The sequence below is a fragment of the Amblyraja radiata genome, chromosome 15 (genome assembly GCF_010909765.2).
Source record: "Amblyraja radiata isolate CabotCenter1 chromosome 15, sAmbRad1.1.pri, whole genome shotgun sequence".
In the NCBI taxonomy this organism is placed as follows: Eukaryota; Metazoa; Chordata; class Chondrichthyes; order Rajiformes; family Rajidae; genus Amblyraja; species Amblyraja radiata.
This window is the reverse complement of record NC_045970.1, coordinates 47,949,352-47,968,590: the sequence shown is the minus strand read 5'-3', so window position 1 is coordinate 47,968,590 and position 19,239 is coordinate 47,949,352. Positions and strand designations below refer to the sequence as shown.

The following is a 19,239-nucleotide window of genomic DNA, read 5'->3' as shown; positions in this document are numbered from 1 at the left end:
CCTGACCCTAACCCCAGCTGTACATTTGTTATTTATCATTTTTATTTAACAGTTCACATCAAAACTTTAGAAAGATAAATCAAATGAAAAACAAAATGATCACCAAGGTTAGCATTACCTTTATCCTTGGAAACCTTGCTATTGCTATTGATGTAATGAGGAGGCAGTCATGATCCCAGGGTCCTCGCTGCCTAGCGACCATAAAACAAAGCGCGGGATTGGTCAATTTGCGTCCGACCTCAATGTCAAACGTGCATTGATTGGACAATTACTACCAGGGGCCACAGTTTAAGAATAAGGGGTAGGCCATTTAGAACGGAGACGAGGAAACACTTTTTCTCACGGAGAGTTGTGAGTCTGTGGAATTCTCTGTCTCAGTGGAGGCAGGTTCTCTGGATGCTTTCAAGAGAGAGCTAGATAGGGCTCTTAAACATAGCGTAGTCAGGGGATATGGGGAGAAGGCAGGAACGGAGTACTGACTGGGGATGATCAGCCTTGATCACATTGAATGGCGGTGCTAGCTCGAAGGGCCAAATGGCCTACTCCTGCACCTATTGTCTATTGTCTATTGTCACCCGGAGGAAGCCCACGCGGTCACAAGGTGAATCTGCAAACTCCACATGGACAGCGCCCGATGTCCAGATCGAACCCGTGAGGTCTACCACGCATTAAGCAACCAAAACCGAACTTGTAAGTTTGTTAATAGGTTGTCATTAGTTTCCAATGTCAAATACTGTTGGATATTAAGCATTTACATGTGGCCGAGAACGCATTATAATTCTGTCAATGGTGAGAAAACCTATTATTAATCACCTTTTATTCTCGACAAGAGCGTTGCTTTCTGCACAATGACTGAAAGAAGTTGAAAGAGAACGTTTATACATTTATATAATACCTTCTCGTCTCCTTTGACTTTCAAACTGCCTCACAAGGTGACTGAAATGCATTGTTGCAGAATTAGCCGTGAGACCAAAAAACACATTGAGATGCCATTTCTTTCCCCTCATCAGCAAATCCCTGCCACTATCCTGTTAAATAAACATCCAGGTCGATGTGAAACATGGTCTCCGTCATATTAAGACCATCAGCCATTTCCGTGATGAGTTCACCCCCAGGTTAAAGCTGCTGTGATGTGGACACCTCTTGTAAAGAGGGGTCGCGACCCGAAACATCGTCTATCCACGCTCTCCAGAGAGGCTGCCTGACCCACTGAGTTACTCCACCACTTAACGTCATAAGAAATAGGAGCAGAATTAGGACATTCGGCCCATCAAGTCTACTCCACCATTCAATCATGGCTGATCTACCTCTCCTTCCTAATACCATTCTCCTGCCTTCTCCCTATAACCTCTGTACTAATCGCGAATCTATCTATCCCTGCCTTAAAAATATCCACTGACTTGTCCTCCAAAGCCTTCTGTGGCACTTGTGTCTTTATTGGGTGTAAAGTGGTGGTGAGTGAGATGTAACCAGTAATGACGTATTACAGCGATACGGAGGAAGTACAACCCCACATCAATTTGGGACTTAATCACGGGCTTGAAATGAACGATTGAAAGATGCAGCATTGAAACAGGCCCTTCGGCCCATCAGGTCCAAGCTGATCATCGTTCACCCTCGTTCTATTTTATCCCACTCTCTCATCCACTTCCTACAGAGGCCAATTAACCTACAAATCTGCGCGTTTTGCGATGCGATAGGCAACCGGTGGATCCGGAGAAAACCCAGGTAGATGCTGGTTTGCTGGTTAGGAGTAACTCAGCAGGTCAGACAGCATCTCTGGAGAGAAGGAATGGGTGACCATAAGATCATAAGTGATAAGAGTAGAATTAGGCCATTCGGCCCATCAAGTCTATGCCATTCAATCATAGCTAATCTATCTCTCCCTCCTAACCCCATTCTCCTGCCTTCTCCCCATAACCACTGACACCCTTACTAATCAAGAATCTATCTATCTCTGCCATTAAAATATCCACTGACTTTGCCTCCACAGCCTCCTGCAGCAAAGAATTCCACAGATTCACCAACCTCTGACTAAAGAAATTCCTCCTCATCTCCTCCCCAAAATAACGCCTTTTAATTCTGAGGCTATGACCTCTAGTCCTAGATTTTCCTACTAGCAGAAACATCCTCTCCATATCCACTCTATCCAAGTGGCGTTTCAGGTTGGGACCCTTGTTCATATTAATTGTAGTAAGGAGGGAGAAAGCTCGAAAAGAGGTGGGGACGAGAAAAAGCCCGCTGACTCTCAGCCTGAAGAGGGTTCTCGACCCGAAATGTTCCCCAGAGACCCGCAGAGTTATTCCAGCACTTTGTTTCTTATGTCCATGTAAAATATGGTCTTGTCTGCTCTCTTAGGTAGACGTAAAAGATGTCATAGCATCAGTTCAAAAAACAACAGGGTCCTGCTTAATATTTGTCCATTTTAGATAGTGAGAAGTCATAAGGTCATAAGTAATAAGAGCAGAATTAGGGCATTCGGCCCATCAAGTCTATTCCGCCATTCAATCATGGCTGATCTATCTATCCCTCTTAACCCCATTCTCCTGCCTTCCCCCATAGCCCCCGACACTTGTAATTCTGTACAAATAAGCACGGAAGTACAAATAAGAGAGGTTATTCTGTACAAATCGGCTGTCACATTTTGTTTATTTGCAGCGGTAACAATACTTCAGGCAGTATTTTGACGGCTGTTAAGTGCCTCGGGACATTTAAAGGATATGCAGAAGAGTACATATGAATACAATTCTTTTTTTTGGTCAATTTGCAAGTCCACAGAGTATTAGCCTTGCTATGTGTAGGGAGGAACTGCAGATGCTGGTTTACACAGACGATAGACACAAAGTGCTGGAGTAACTCAGCGGGACGGGCGGCATCTCTGGAGAGAAGGAATGGGCGACGTTTCGGGTCGAGACCCTTCTCCAGACCCTCTTTCTTTAGCCTTTGCTGCATTTCAATGGTCATTGAGAAGTGATTCATAAGATTAGAATGTGAAAGTTTATAATTTGGTTTAGTGTAGAGATACAGTGCGGAAACAGGCCCTTCGGCCCATCGAGTCAGTGCCGACCAGCGATCACCGTACACGAACACTATCCTGCACACGAGGGAGAATTTACAATTTTACCGAAGCCAATTAACCTACAAACCTGTACGTCTTTGGAGCGTGGGAGGAAACCGAAGCACCCAGATAAAACCTACACAGGACATGCGGAGAACATACAAACTCCGTATGGGCACTCCAAAGACGTACAGGTTTTTAAACTGTCCCCAAATTGTAGGATAATGCTCGATAACAGGAATCGCTGGTTGGCATGGATTCGGAAGGCCGAAGGGCCTGTTTCCGCACTGTATCTCTAAAGCCTAAAGTTAAGCGAGTGGCACAGTGGTACAACCATTAGAACTGCGCCAGGGACCTGAGTTCGATCCTGACCTCAGGTGCTGTTTGTGCGGAGTTTGCACCCATTCCTTCTCTCCAGAGATGCTGTCTGACCTGCTGAGTTACTCCTAACCAGCAAACCAGCATCTGCAGTCTCTAGTGTCCTGTCTAAATTAAATATCTCGTCTGAAAGACCGCACTTCATGCAGGTTGGTGTCTCCCAACAGAGCCCTACCGTGCCAGTCTAGTTTTACTTATATTCAAGATATACAGCCGGTCTTGTTGATAAAGATGTGGGAAAGAGGGCTTTCTTTAAATGATGCACTGGTATCGATACGGGGACAGGGGAAGCTGCCACCAGCAGGGGGAGCTCAATATGAGCAGGACCATCGCCTAACCAGAGAGTGCAAATAGATAGTAAATGCCTTAAGCAAGTACAGGTCCACCACTGATTTTTCGGCACCCGTTGTTCCAGAGCCTTTCCGGATTATCCGTCTAGCTGGACCAACAGAGGGCTCAAGATACCAGCACGCAAAGTCGGCCACGGAACTCACACAAAGGGTGGTGGGTGTAGGGATCCAGCTGCCAGCTGCCAGCGGCTGATTCGAGAATCAGAGGACATTGGTTTTGTAGATGGTAGAGGTAGATGGGGCAGGTACTATCCCAACATTTAAGAAACAGTTAGACAGGTACATGGATAGGACAGATTTGGAGGGATATGAACCTTCGTAGCAAAAGGATTTGAGTATAGGAGCAGGGAGGTTCTGCTGCAGTTGTACAGGGTCTTGGTGAGACCACGCCTGGAGTATTGCGTACAGTTTTGGTCTCCTAATCTGAGGAAGGACATTCTTGCCATAGAGGAGGTACAGGGAAGTTTCACCAGACTGATTCCTGGAATGTCAGGACTTTCATATGAAGAAAGACTGGATAGACTCGGTTTGTACTCGCTATAGTTTAGAAGATTGAGGGGGGATCTTACAGAAACTTACAAAATTCTTAATGGGTTGGACAGGCTAGATGCAGGAAGATTGTTCCCGATGTTGGGGAAGTCCAGAACAAGGGGTCACAGTTTAAGAATAAGGGGGAATTCTTTTAGGACCGAGATGAGGAAAACATTTTTCACACAGAGAGTGGTGAATCTCTGGAATTCTCTGCCACAGATGGTAGTTGAGGCCAGTTCATTGGCTATATTTAAGAGGGTTAGATGTGGCCCTTGTTGCTAAAGGGATCAAGGGGTATGGAGAGAAGGCAGGTACAGAATACTGAGTTGGATGATCAGCCATGATCATATTGAATGGCGGTGCAGGCTCGAAGGGCCGAATGGCCTACTCCTGCACCTATTTTCTATGTTTCTATGTTTCTACGTCCTCTAGTGTTGGACATCTCCATCCTGGGGAAAAGGTTCTGACTGTCTACTCTATCTAAACATCTCAATTTTATATATCCATTAAGTCTCCCCTCAACCTCTGACATTCCAGTGAGTATCTAACGTACTCTTTCGCTGAAAGCCTGTAATCCAGGCAGTATTCTGGTAAACCTCCTCTATACTCTGTTTTAGATTAGTTTAGTTTAGAGATACAGCATGAAAACTGGCCCTTCAGCCCACCAAGTCCACGCCTGACCATCGATCGTCCATACATCAGTTCTATGATAACTCACTTTCACATCCGATACAATAGGGACAATTTACAGATTCATCTAATTAGTCTACAAATTTACACGTCTTTGTAACATAGGAGGAAACTGGAGCAGTGGTAGAGTTGCTGCCTTACAGCGCTTTCAACGCCAGAGAGCCGGGTTCGATCCTGACTACGGGTGCTGTCTGTACGGAGTTTGTACGTTCTCCCAGTGACCGCGTGGGTTTTCTCCGAGATCTTCGGTTTTCTCCCACACTCCAACGATGTGCAGGTTTGTAGGTTAATTGGCTTGGTATAACTGTAAATTGTCCCTAGCGTGTACAGGATAGTGTTAATGTGCGGGGATCGCTGGTTGGCATGGACTCGGTTGGCCGAAGGGCCTGTTTCGGCGCTGTATCTCTAGACTAAACTAAACTAAATTAAATTAAATTTAACTAAACCCCCGGTCTATCTCTGTAGCTGAAACCCTCAAATCCAGGAAGCATTTTGGTAAATCTGCTCTGCATCCTCTCCGAAGCCTCCACACCTATCCTGCAATGGGGGTGACCAGAACTGCATGTTGGTTGCAATGAGGTCCCCCTCAACCTTCTAAGCTCAAAGGAGCAAAGGCTGAGTGCTGTCAAACGCTCATCTATATGCTAACATTATATGGTCCACCTCTCATGGAGGTATCTAGGGGGGCAAGTTGGCGCCAGCCCTTGGTTGGACCACATTCGGTTAAGTGAGTTGTCTTTTTCCTAGCGAGAGTGTGTGCGTTCTGTAATGAGTTAACAGAGTTACAGGTCGCAAGCTCGTAACTGCATTGATAGATTTGCAAGCACATTAGACAACTAGTGGAGCAGAAGAAGATATTACTAGGGCAATATTGGCAGGTATTAATTTATCTTCATAATTCACTGGTGACTGAACTGTCGACAAAAATAACGTTATACATATTACATATATACATATATATATATAAGAAGGAACTGCAGATGCTGGAAAATCGAAGGTAAACAAAAATGCTGGAGAAACTCAGCAGGTACATCTATGGAGCGAAGGAAATAGGCAACGTTTCCGGCGGATAACCCTTCTTCAGTCTCGGAGTTGCCTATTTCCCTCGCTCCATAGATGCTGCTGCACCCGCTGAGTTTCTCCAGCATTTTTGTCTACCTTATATATATATATATACTAGACCAAGTGCAGACCCGTTGGGTCTGTTCCCCCAACGTGCGGTTGTGGGGGGGGAGGCGGCATGCAGCGTCACACACTAACTACCCCCCCCCCCGCACTCATGCTAATGGAGGGGAGGAGGGGGAGTGAGAAAGGGGGAGGGAGAGGGGAGGGGGAGAGGGGGGAGAGAGGGGAAGAGGGAGAGAGCGGGAGGAGAAAGGGGGAAGGAGGGGGAGAGAGGGGGAGAGAGGGGGGACAGAGGAGGGGAGAGAGAGGGGGAGAGAGAGGGGGATGAGAGAGGGGGAGGAGAGAGGGAGGCTGAGAGGGGGGTGAGATGAGGGGCGGGGGAGAGGTGGGGAGAGCAGGGAGAGGGAGGGAGGGTGGTAGGGAAGGGGGGAGGGGCTGGTTGGGGGAGGGGAGGGGGGTTGAGGGGAGGGACGGGGGTGGAGGGATGGAGGGGAGGAGGGAGAGGGGGGGGGGAGGAAAGAGGGGGGATGGGAGATGAGGGCGGGAGAGGAGAGGGGGGAGGAGAGGGGGGGAGGAGGAGAGGGGGGAGGAGGGGGGTGAGGGGAGGAGGGGGGAGAGGAGAGGGGGGAGAGGAGGAGGAGGGGGGAGAGGCGAGAGGGGGAGGAGAGAGGGGGGGGGGAGAGGAGGAGGGGGGATCGGAGGAGGAGAGGGGGGGGAGAGGAGGAGAGGGGGGGAGGAGGAGAGGAGAGAGGGGGGAGAGGAGGAGAGGGGGGGAGGAGGAGGAGAGGGAGGGGGAGGAGGAGGAGAGGAGGGGGAGAGGAGGAGAGGGAGAGGGGGGAGGAGGAGAGGGAGGAGGGGAGAGGAGGAGGGGGGAGGAAGGATCGAGGGGGGGAGGAGGAGGAGGGAGAGGGAGGGGGGGACGAGGAGGAGGGAGGGGGGAGAGGAGAGGGAGGCGAGGGGCGAGAGGAGGAGGGGGGAGAGGACGGGGGCGGGGGAGGAGGAGGAGGGGGGGGGGAGGAGGAGGGGGTGGGAGAGGAGGAGGAGAGAGGGGGAGAGGAGGAGAGGGAGGGGGAAGAGGAGGGGGAGGGAAGGGGGAGAGGAGGGACGGAGGGAGGGGAGAGGAGGAGAGGAAGGGGGGGGAGAGGAGGAGAGGGAAGGCGGGGGAGAGGAGGAGAAGGAGGGGGGAAGAGGAGGAGGAGAGGAGGAGAGAGGGAGAGGAGAGGGAGGGGGGAGAGGAGGGGGAGAGGGGAGAGGAGAGGAGGAGGGAGGGGGGAGAGAGAGGGAGGGGGAGGGAGGGAGAGGAGAGGGAGAAGGGAGGGAGAGAGAGGAGGGGGAGAGGAGAGGGAGGGGGAGAGGAGAGGGAGGGGGAGAGGAGAGGGAGGGGGGGGGGAGAGGAGAGGGGGGGAGAGGAGAGGAGAGGAGAGGAGAGGAGGAGGGAGTGAGAGGGGGGTGGGAGAGGGGGGGCGGGAGAGGTGGGGAGCAGGGGAGAGGGAGGGAGGGTGGAGGGAGGGGGGTGGGGGGGGGGGTGGAGGGGAGGGGGGGGTAGGGAGGGAAGGTGGGGGAGGGGGGGAGGAGAGAAAAAGAGGGGAGAGAGAGAGGGGAGCGGGAGAGGAGAGGGGGGAGGAGGAGGAGGGGGAGGGGAGAGGGGGGAGGAGGGGGGGGAGAAGAGAGGGGGGGAGAGGAGAGGGGGAGAGGAGAGGGGGGGAGAGGAGAGGGGGGGAGGGAGAGGAGGAGGGGGGGGAAGAGGAGGAAGGGGGGGAGGAGGAGGAGGGGGAGAGGAGGAGAGGGGGGGGAAGAGAGGGGGGGAGAGGAGAGCGAGGGGGAGAGAGGAGAGGGGGGTGAGGAGGAGAGGGGGGGGGAGGAGGAGAGGGGGGGAGAGGAGGAGGAGAGGGCGGAGAGGAGGAAAGGGAGGGGGAGAGGAGGGGGATGAGGAGGGGGAGGGAGGGGGGAGAGGAGGAGAGAGGAGGGGGAGAAGAGGAGAGGAAGGGGGGCGAGAGGAGGAGAGGAGGGGGAGAGGAGGAGAGGGAGGGGGGGAGAGGAGGAGAGGGAGGGGGAGAGGGGAGAGGAGAGGGAGGGGGGGAGAGGAGAGGGAGGGGGAGAGGAAAGGGAGGGGGGAGAGGAGAGGGAGGGGGAGAGGAGGGGGAGGGGGGGGGAGAGGAGAGGGAGGGGGGGGGAGAGGAGAGGAGGGGGGGAGAGGAGAGAGGGGGGGGGGAGAGGAGAGGGAGAGGACGAGGGAGGGGGGGAGAGGAGAGGGAGGGGGGGAGAGGAGAGGGAGGGGGGGGGGAGAGGAGAGGGAGGGGGGGAGAGGAGAGGGAGGGGGGGGAGAGGAGTGGGAGGGGGGGAGAGGAGAGGAGAGGGAGGGGAGAGGGAGGGGGGGGGGGGGGGGGGTTAGGGTTAGGGTTAGGGTTAGGGACCCTAACATTTGCAGCAGTGCTTTTTTACCTCTAACCATATTTTCATTTTCAAACCAAATTAAGGGTACTCACAGTGCTGTAGACATTTGTCAGGGTCATTCAGAGCTCTGATTGAGGCACACCACTTGCAGAGACTGATTGAGGAACACCACTTCCTGGTTTTATAGTCCCTCCCCTCCCTCCAGCAGGGGCAGTAGAGAGAATGAGGAATTTTGTAAAAACATTAATATCTCTGTCAATTTTCATCGCCGGGAAAAATCCTCGGCACACATGCGGCGGAGGGGGGCTCTGAGCGAGGTGGCCAAAAATGACGGCCGTAGGTGGCGGCGTACTCTCGGAAATCGCAGCACAGAAAGCCAAAACCGGTCAAGAACAGAGTTTTAGTAATATAGATATATATATATATAGTGTTCACCCGGAGGCCTCCCTACAAAGTGTCCCTTTGCTCCGCCCTGTCCTATGACGGAAACAAAGGTTTCTTGCAAGTCTTCTTCTTCTTTCGTGTGGCGTGCGCAGCCTAAAGTTGTTCGACAACTTGTTCTATTTGATGGTACACAAAAATGCTGGAGAAACTCAGCGGGTGCAGCAGCATCTATGGAGCGAAGGAAATGGGTAACGGAACGTTACCCATTTCCTTCGCTCCATAGATGCTGCTGCACCCGCTGAGTTTCTCCAGCATTTTTGTGTACCTTCGATTTTCCAGCATCTGCAGTTCCTTCTTGAAACAAATTGTTCTATTTGATCTTCCGTTTGTGCACGTCGAGTTGATTGCATTAGTCGAAACAGGGCGGAGCACGTGAAGGTTGCAATCTTCCACCCCTACTTGCAAGTGCAATCCTGTTTCAAATATTGATTTGCCCCCTGTCTGGCCGGTAACCTGCACTCCCGCGGTTGTGCACAAGTCGGCGCTCTTGCCTCTCCGCTGGTAACAGACCAGCGGCTCCAGCGGCTCTGAAACCATTGAACGCGCTGGGTTCCTTCCTTTGCCTTGATCCCGTTTCACAACAGGAGGACCACGTTATTCCTCTATTGCACCCGGAGATTTATAACCTTACGCTCAGGAGACGCTGCGCTCGTTTCCTCGGGAAGTTCTACCCGGGGTGTCACTTGAAGAGTCTTATAAAGTTGCAAACATACAGGAGGGCAGCGTGAATAGTAAAAATATCAACACTCATTGCAAATAATTCGATGCATCTGGTCAAGGGGGGAGGAGGGTGTGTGTGTTAAAAAGCAGAATTAGCGGGTCAAACTGCAGACATTTAGATAGTCAAGATGATAAGATGCGAATCAGTCATTTACTGAAACATAAACATGGGGCACACGTTTAAAAAAATAATATTATAATATGGCAATAATGATAATGAATGCAGGTGTAGTACCCTGGTTTATTTTAACACGTGGTTTCTTGGTTTTTATTTCTATCAATAGAGGGGATCTCATTGAAACATATAAGATTGTTAAGGGCTTGGACACGCTAGAGGCAGGAAACATGTTCCCGATGTTGGGGGAGTCCAGAACCAGGGGCCACACAGTTTAAGAATAAGGGGGTAAGCCATTTAGAACGGAGACGAGGAAACACTTTTTCTCACAGAGAGTGGCGAGTCTGTGGAATTCTCTGCCTCAGAGAGCGGTGGAGGCAGGTTCTCTGGATGCTTTCAAGAGAGAGCTAGATAGGGCTCTTAAAAATAGCGGAGTCAGGGGATATGGGGGGAAGGCAGGAACTGATTGGGGATGATCAGCCGTGATCACATTGGACGGCGGTGCTGGATCGAAGGGCCGAATGGCCTACTCCTGCACCTATTGTCTATTGTCTAACCTCTGAGGCAGAGAATTCCACAGACTCACAACTCTCTGTGTGAAAAAGACACACCGTATTCAACGCATCTGTGCAGGAAGGAACTGCAGATGCTGGTTTACGCCGAAGATATACACAAATAGTTGGAGTAACTCAGCATCTCTGGATAGAATAGGCGAAGAAGGGTCTCGACCCGAAACGTCACCCATTCCTTCTCTCCGGAGATGCTACCTGGCCCGCTGAGTTACACCAGCATTTTGTGTCTATCTTTGATTTAATTTGGAATTGTACGCAGGGCTGGTGTGACTGGTTTTAAAACGCGTACGAACTCTCGCCTGAAACTTCGGCTCGAGTTTTGCCCCGGCATGTTTTTTTTTGCACTGTGAATGCAATTTAATAAATAACGAAATTCAAACTGCACTGGAAGCACGGGGAACTGCAGGTGCTGGAATCTTAAACAAAACACAAAGTGCTGGAGGAACTTGGCGAAGTCAGGCAGTATCCGTGGAGGGTTGTATGAATTCCCTCCACAGATGCTGCCTGACCCACGGAGTTCCTCGGCACTTCATCAGTTCATAAGTGATAGGAGCAGAATTAGGCCATTCGGCCCATCAAGTCTACTCCGCCATTCAATCGTGGCTGATCTATCTTTCCCACTTAACCCCATTCACATGCCTTCTCCCCATAACTCCTGACACCCGTACTAATCAGAATCTATCAATATCAGCCTTAAATTTTTCAATTGACCTGGGCTCCACAGGCTTATGTGGCAATTAATTCCACAGATTCACCACCCTCTGACTACAGAAATTCCTCCTCATCTCCTTCCTAAAGGAACGTCCTTTAATTCTGAGGCTATGACCTCTGGTCCTAGACTCTCCCACTAGTGGAAACATCCTCACCACATCCATCTATCCAGGTCTTTCACTATTTTTGCCTCGCTTCAAACTGCACCATTCTGTTGTATGTCTTAACAATTGTATTGAAGCCATTATCTAAACAGGTTTAGGAGCACAAAGTCCAGCCAAGTTTATTCGTTTTTCACACAGACTGAACAATTCCAAATATCCATGTCGAAACAAGGAACTGCAGATGATGGTTTACCAAAGAAAGATATAAAATGCCGGAGTAACTCGGCTGCTCAGGCAGCATCCTTGGAGAACATGGCCAGGGTGGTGTTTCGGGCCGGGACCCTTCTTCGGACTGACTGCAACATCTATCCCTTCAACTTAAACCTATCTAAGCTTCGATTAACTGGAAGACCAATATTATCTCGACAGGACACAGAGTGTTGGAGTAACTCCGCAGGTCAGGCAGCATCTCTGGAGAACACGGATAGGTGACTGGAATTAAGGGTGCATGAAGTTGGAAAGGGAGCTGAGAAGATTTACGAGGATGTTGCCAGGACTCGAGGGACCTGAGTAATAGGGGAGGCTGAGCATGGCTGGGACTCTATTTCTTGGAGCGCAGGAGGATGAGGGGGTGACCTTATAGAGGTGTACAAAAGGAGACGGATAGTGTGACTGGTTTAAAAACGCGTACGGACCTTATAGAGGTGAATAGTGGAGAGGGATAGATCGGGTTGACAAACGGTGTCTCTTGCCCAAAGTGGGAGAATCGAGAACCAGAGGGCATAGGTTTTGTAGATGGTTGAGGTAGATGAGGCTGGGGGGGGGGGGGGGGGGGGGGGGACTATCGCAACGTTTAAGAAACATTTAGACAGGTACATGGAAAGGACAGGTTTGGAGGGATGTGGACCAAACGCAGGCAGGTGGGACTAGTGTAGTTGGGACAGTGTGGGCAAGTTGGGCCGAAGGGCCCTTTTGTCTCCACACTGTATCACTGTATGGCTACGGGAGAAGAAGGGTCTCGACCCGAAACGCCACCTATCCACGTTCTCCAGAGATGATGCCTGACCTGCCGAGTTACTCCGGCACTTTGTGTCCTTGTGCGCAGTAACTAACATCTGCAGTTCATCGTTTTGTTTTGACCTCGCGAAATCCGCAGGAACGGATCTCCGGCGTCTGCGTTTGGGGAAACGTACATTTTTTTGGCTCGAATTAATAAAACGCGTTGCAGCTTTTTCAATGCTAATAGTGCAAAGTGTTGTCGCGGCCGCAGGTATAAGGGGGAGAGGGAGAGAGAGAGGTTGCTTGCGGGAGGAGGTGCAACAGTTTAACTTGCATGTACTGCGGGGAGCCTGTGAGCGCCACGCTTGCCTGTAGCATTTTCGCTTTGACGTAGGGAGAAGGCATAGAGGGAGAGAGAGGGGGAGAGACAGACGAGTATTTACAGGCTCATATCTACACTCTGGATTTCTGGAACACGGACGGGTTTAATCCCAGCACTTGTTGGGAAACCGCACCGCCCTCTCGGCCGCGCCGTGGGCTGAACTTTCGTCGCCGATTCATTTTCCCCCCCCTTTCTAATCGGCTCTTTGTACCATTAAGAGAAAGCGTCGGGACTGGATTCTTCCCAGCGAACCGGAAAGTTTTTTTTTTAGGAGGGGGTAAAAAAATTCCTCTCCCACCCCCCTCCCCTCCCCCTCACTCCTCCAAAGTCAGGGGAAGTGGGGAGGTCCGAAGAGTTTTTGTTTTGCTGGCCAGAGTGCATCTTGCGATGGGGACTTTGCGGGACCTGCAATACGCCTTGCAGGAGAAGATCGAGGAGTTGAGGCAACGGGACGCCCTGATCGACGAGCTGGAGTTGGAACTGGACCAGAAGGACGACCTGATCCAGAGGTTGCAGAACGAGTTGGATAAGTACCGCTCCGTGGTCAAGCCGGCCGGGAAACCGGCGCCGGGCCAAGCCCAGAGGTTCCCCCAGGAACAGCAGCGGACCAAGCGGCAGGCCATCTCGGCCGAGCCCACCGCCTTCGACATCCAGGATCTGAACCACGTTATCCTCCCCTTCTACCAGAAGAGCACACAGTAAGCATCGACTAACCTCCGCGATTCACCGCGACCCCTCTCTCTCCCACCTCACACCACATCTGTATCCGCCGCTGCCCACATCCTTCACGGTCACCCCCCCAACTTGTCTGAAGAAGGGTCTCGACCAGAAACGCCAGCCATTCCTTCTCTCCGGAGGTGCTGCCCGTCCCGCTGAGTGAGTTACTCCAGCATTTTGTGTCTATCAACCACATCACATCTGCATCGACCACTCCCCGCCAGCCCGGTCACCCAGAGGTGTCTGAAGAAGGGTCCAGACCCGAAAGGGTCGCCGCCTATTCCTGTCCTCGTGAGATAAGACACAAAAAGCTGGAGTAACTCGGCGGGTCAGGCAGCATCTCTGGAGAAAAGGAATAGGCGATGCTTCGAGCCCAGAGTCCTTCTTCAGAGTCAGGGAAAAGGGAAACGAGAGATATAGACTGTGATTATAGAGAGATATAGACCAAATGAATGGAAGAAATGCAAAATAAAGTAACGACGATAAAGGAAACAGGCCATTGTTAGCTGTGGGTGAGGTGAAAACGCGTTACAGACGATGAAATTCAACGGGACGACAGTGAAACGAGTTAATGTGGGCAGTCTGAAGAAGGGTTTCGGCCCGAAACGTCGCCTATTTCCTTCGCTCCATAGATGCTGCTGCACCCGCTGAGTTTCCCCAGCAATTTTGTGTACCTTCGATATTCCAGCATCTGCAGTTCCCTTTTGAAAACAGTGAAACGAGTTACTCCAGTTTTTGTTTGTGCCTACCCTATCGTATGCTTCTAAAAAGCCAGTTGTGTTATAGCACGGATCCGCGGAGATATTTGGGGGATGTTTGCAAGTGTTACTCTTAGTTTTGTCCCAGCTTGATCTGAATGAACTAGGAAGGAACTGCAGATGCTGGCTTACACCGAAGATTGCTGGAGTAACTCAGCGGGACGGGCAGCATCTCCGGAGAGAGGTTTCTCCGGGTGACGTTTCTGGTCGAGTCCCTTCTTCTGAGGGAAGCTGCCCGAGCGAAATATGAGATGCTGTTCCTCCAATACTGTCTGGCTGGTCCGCTGAGTCCCCCCCGGGCACAGCGAACTGCAGATGCAGGAACCTTGAGCCAAACACAAAGTGCTGGAGGAACTCAGCGGGTCAGGCAGCATCTGTGAAGGGATATGAACAGGTGATGTTTCTGGTCGTGACCCGTCTTCGGCGTCCGAAAAGCTGCTTGTTGTCTATTCCCCTCCACGGATGTTGCCTGAGTCGTTGAGTTTTTGTGTCATGGAGTGATACAGTGTGGAAACAGGCCCTTCGGCCCAACTTGCCCACACCGGCCAACATGTCCCAGCTACTCTAGTCCCACCTGCCTGCGTTTGCCCCGGATCCCTCTAAACTTGTCCTATCCTGTCTAAATGTTTCACAAACGTAGCGTTAGTCCCCCAACACGTTGCCTTTCACTCAGAGTTAATGGACCTGCCTCTTCCTGACCCGCCGAGTTACTCCAGCACTTTGTGTCTACCTTCGGGTGTAAACCAGCACCTGCAGTTCCTTCCTCCACACTAATCCTCGTGTAATTGCGGCGTTGCGGTCTCAGTTAGAGCGGTTATCAAACAAACCAAGCCGTGTTGCAATCTTTCTTCGTGTTAGACAGAGTCCAGTTCATTGAATCTTTTCGCTGAACAAGTCCGCAGTTATAAACAAACAGGTCTACTATGTCAGGGACTGGAGGGGCTGGGAAGGAAGTTACACGGAGCTGAGGGTGTATGTGGGTCTCTCACGGCGAATGCCAGACTAGGTAGATCGTTTGAGCGGCTGGGAAACCAACCCAGCAAACCCCAGCCGACGGCCCAGTGACACACGGAGTGACGGAGGAGGTGCAACGAGCACTGGCGGGGCGAGTGTGAGTGTGAGTGTGTGCTGGGATGCCGTGTGGGTAACTCGGTGAGAAAGTGTGACAGAGGGAAGGGTGTGAGTGTGTGAATGCACCCACTGTATGTGCGTGGTTTGTGTGTGTGTTTGTGTGTGTAATCCATATGCGTATGTGTGTGAGGGAGAGAGCGATCCATGTGTGTGACTGTGTGTATGTGAGTGATCCATGCGTGCATATGTGTGAGAGAGTGAGTGATCTATATGTATGTGTGTGCGTATGTATGTGTGTGTGTTTGAGCGAGTGATTCATGTGTATGTATCGTGTGTGATCTGTCTGTATGTATGTGTGTGTGCATATGTGTGTATGTGTGCATATGTATGTGTGTATATGTGCATATGTGTGTGTGCATATGTGTGTGAGAGAGAATGATCATATGTATGTGTGTGCATATGTATGTGTGTGTGTATATGTGTGTGTGCATATTGGTGTATGTGTGCATATGTGTGTGTACATATGTGTGTGAGAGAGAATGATCATATGTATGTATGTGTGTGCATATGTATGTGTGTGTGTATATGTGTGTGTGAGAGAGAGTGATTCATGTTTGTGTATGTGTGTGCGTGCGTGAAAGAGAGTGATCCATGTGTGTGTATGAGTGAGTGGTCTATGTATGTGTATCTGTGAGAGAGAGAGAGAGAGAGAGAGAGATCCGCGTGTGTGTGTGTGTGTGTGTGTGTGTGTGTGTGTGTGTGTGTGTGTGTGATAAAGTGTGAGGATCCACTGCAAAACTGTGAACGGGTGATCTAGATTGTGGATCCACTATAACTTCTGACTAAAGAAGTTAATCCTCCTCACCTCCTTTCTAAAAGAGCGCCCTTTAATGGAGAGGATGAATTTCTCTAGCCACAGGATGGCGAATCTGTGGAACTCATTGCCACAGACGGCAGTGCAGGCCAAGACAATGGGTATTTCTAAGGCAGAGATTGATAGGTTCTTAATTAGGAAGGGTGTCAAAGCTTACGGGGAGAAGGCAGGAAGATGGGGTTGAGAGGGAAAGATCGATCGGGCAACACTTGAATGGCGGAGTAGACTCGATGGGCCGAATGGCCTAATTCTGCTCCTATGTCTTCTGGTCTTCTGGAAATGGAATGGGCTGGATCTCACTCAAGACGTGGAGATTAATGAATTGCAAATGCTGCTTTACAAAATAAAGGGACACAAAGTGCTGGAGTAACTCAGCGGGTCAGGCAGCATCCCTGGAGTACCGGGACAGGTGACGGTTCGGGTCGAGAGCCTTCTTCAGACTGATTTATTGGTAGATTTGCTGTGGAAAGGATGGGGAAGCTCTACGTGGCAATGGCTGCACTGTGGAGAGATACCGGTAAACCTGGGTAAGAAGTTTGACAGTTGCAATTGATAGTTTATTAGAAGAAGCGCTTGGTTTAGATTGGCTTTTTTTTATTGCCGGGCTGTTGATCTGAAGCGGCAATTTAAACAATCCTCGAACAGATCTACAGTATAAGGAATAAATAAGAACTGTAATTGTGAAGTGGCAGCAATGGACTGAAAAGCTCGAGTCTTATTCTCTTCCTTCACTTAGACTTTACTTTAGAGATACAGTCTGGAAACAGGCCCTTCAGCCCACCGAGTCCATGCGAACCAGCGATCACCCCGTACACTGAAGGGCCTGTCCAACTTAGGAGACCTAAACAGCAACCTCTGGTGACCTTGCCCGCCACCCAAGGTTTCCATGAGGTCACCGGAGGTTTTGGTCACTCTCCCTAATGGTCGAAAGTTGTTTCCGCGTGGTCGAGGCTTCATCTAGGTTGCTGCTATTTTTTCATCGTGATTAAAACCGGCCTCGACTAAAAATAGTTTGCCGTTTTAAAAATCGATAATTTTTTAGTCGCAGGTCTAGTCGAAGCCGGTTTTCTTCATAGTCGAGGAAGGTTTTCAACATATGCGTGGGAGGTGGTAGGCAGTTGCAGGTCACCCCGACCTTGATTTTTTTTTGGGTGGCGCGCAAGGTCACCAGAGGTTGCTGTTTAGGTCTCCTAAGTGGGACAGGCCCTTAACTATCCTACGCACATGGCACAATTTACAGAAGCTAATTAACCTACAAATCCGTGTAGGAAGGAACTGCAGGTGTGGGTTTACGCCAAAGATGGACATAAAATGCTGGAGTAACTTACCAGGACAGGCAGCATCTCTGGAGAGAAGGAATGGGCAACGTTTCGGGTCGAGACACTTCTTCAGACTGAAGTCAGGGGAGAGGAGGATACAGTATCAGTAAGTGTCAGGTGTGAGAACGAGACAAAGGGGACCGAGGTCAAGGAAACTGTAGACATGTCACCCATCCTTGTGTAGGAAGGAACCGCAGGTGCTGGTTAGTACCAACGATAGACACGACATGCTGGAGTAACTCAGCGGGACGGTCAGCATCTCTGGAGAGAAGGAATTTGTGATTGTCCTAAATGGCCTCCCCTTTATTCTTAGACTGTGTCCCCTGGTTCTGGACTCCCCCAACATTGGGAACATTTTTCCTGCATTCAGTTTGTCCAGTCCTTTTATAATTGTTTAAGTTTCTATAAGAACCTCTCTCATCCTTCTAAATTCCAGTGAATACATGTCCAGTCTTTCCAATCTTTCCTCATATGACAGTCCCGCCATCCCGGGGATTAACCTCGTGAACCTACACTGCCTCAATAGCAAGGATGTCCTTCCTCAAATTAGGAGACCAAAACTGCACACAAAACTGCACACAGATGTGGTCTCACCAGGGCCCTGTACAACTGCAGAAGGATCTATTAACTCCTATACTCAAATCCTCTCGTTATGAAGGCCAATTAGTTGGATCCCTTACATAAGGGTAACCATTCAGTGGTAGAGTAGTATGAGGTAATATAGACACAAGGTAATGCAGACACTGGGATCTTGCATTGGGCATAAAGTGCTGGAGTAACTCAGTGGGTCAGGCAGCATCTCTGGAGAAAAGGAATTGGTGACGTTTCAGGTTGAGACCCTTTTTCAGACAGAGACATTCTTCAGTCTCGACCCGAAACGCCACCAATTCCTTTTCTCCAGAGATGCTGCCTGACCTGCCAGTTACTGCAGCATACTACAAAATGCTGCAGTGACTGCAGTAATACGAAATGCAGTTACTGCAGCATTTTGTGTCTATCTTCGGTGTATACCAGCATCTGCAGTTCCTTCCTACAAAGTTTCATTGCAAGTTTTGTCAAGTACTGTTTTACCCTTATGTCCTTTTGCCATATTAATGCCCAGTCAATAGTCATAGAGATATACAGTGTGGAAACAGGCCATTCGGCCCAACTTGCCCACACCGGCCAACATGTCCCAGCTAAACATGTCCCACCTGTCTGCGTATGATCCATATCCCTTCATACCTGTCCTATGCATGCACCTGTCTCGCTACTTCTTACATGTTGGGGTAGTCCCTGCCTTGACTACCTCCTCTGGCAGCTTGTTCCAGACACCCACTACCCTTTCCATACCCGTTCTTTATAAGATAAAAGGGCGGCACAGTGGTGCAGCGGTACATTTGCTGCCTTACAGTGCCAGAGACCTGGTTCGATCCTGATTAAGGGTGCTGTCTGCATAGAGTTTGTATATTCTCCCTGTGACCGCGTGGGTTTCCTCCGGGTGCTCCACTTTCCTCTCACACTCCAAAGACGTGCGGGTTTGTAGGTGAATTGGCTTCTGTAAATTGTCCGTGGTGTGTAGGATAGAACTAGTCGGGGACTAGTCGGGGACGACAGATGGCACAATGGGCTAAGTGTTCGGCTGGCAACCGGAAGGTAGCCGGTTCGAATCCCGCTTGGAGTGCATACTGTCGTTGTGTCCTTGGGCAAGACACTTCACCCACCTTTGCCTGTGTGTGAATGTGTGTGAGTGACTGGTGGTGGTCGGAGGGGCTGTAGGCGCAGATTGGCAGCCACGCTTCCGTCAGTCTGCCCCAGGGCAACTGTGGCTACAGAAGTAGCTTACCACCACCGAGTGTGACTGAGGAGTGAATGAATAATGCGATGTAAAGCGCCTTGAGTATTAGAAAGGCGCTATATAAATCCCATCCATTATTATTATTATTAG

At 50.4% G+C, this 19,239-nt stretch overlaps 1 protein-coding gene across 3 annotated transcripts in view; it reads left to right on the top strand.

Annotated features, from left to right (window-relative positions):
• prkg1 (protein kinase cGMP-dependent 1) overlaps positions 1-19,239 on the top strand; it is a 445,216-nt gene that overhangs the window by 37,608 nt on the left and 388,369 nt on the right. Inside the window, exon 1 of one of the 3 annotated variants that reach the window (XM_033034353.1) lies at positions 12,620-13,271. The exons of 1 other annotated variant lie outside the window; for it this stretch is intronic. In XM_033034353.1, the coding sequence (XP_032890244.1) occupies positions 12,961-13,271 (311 nt within the window). In that variant the 5' untranslated portion in view covers positions 12,620-12,960. Of the gene's footprint in view, positions 1-12,619; positions 13,272-19,239 lie in introns of those variants that run through there. One more of the 3 variants, XM_033034354.1, reaches the window with a different exon arrangement.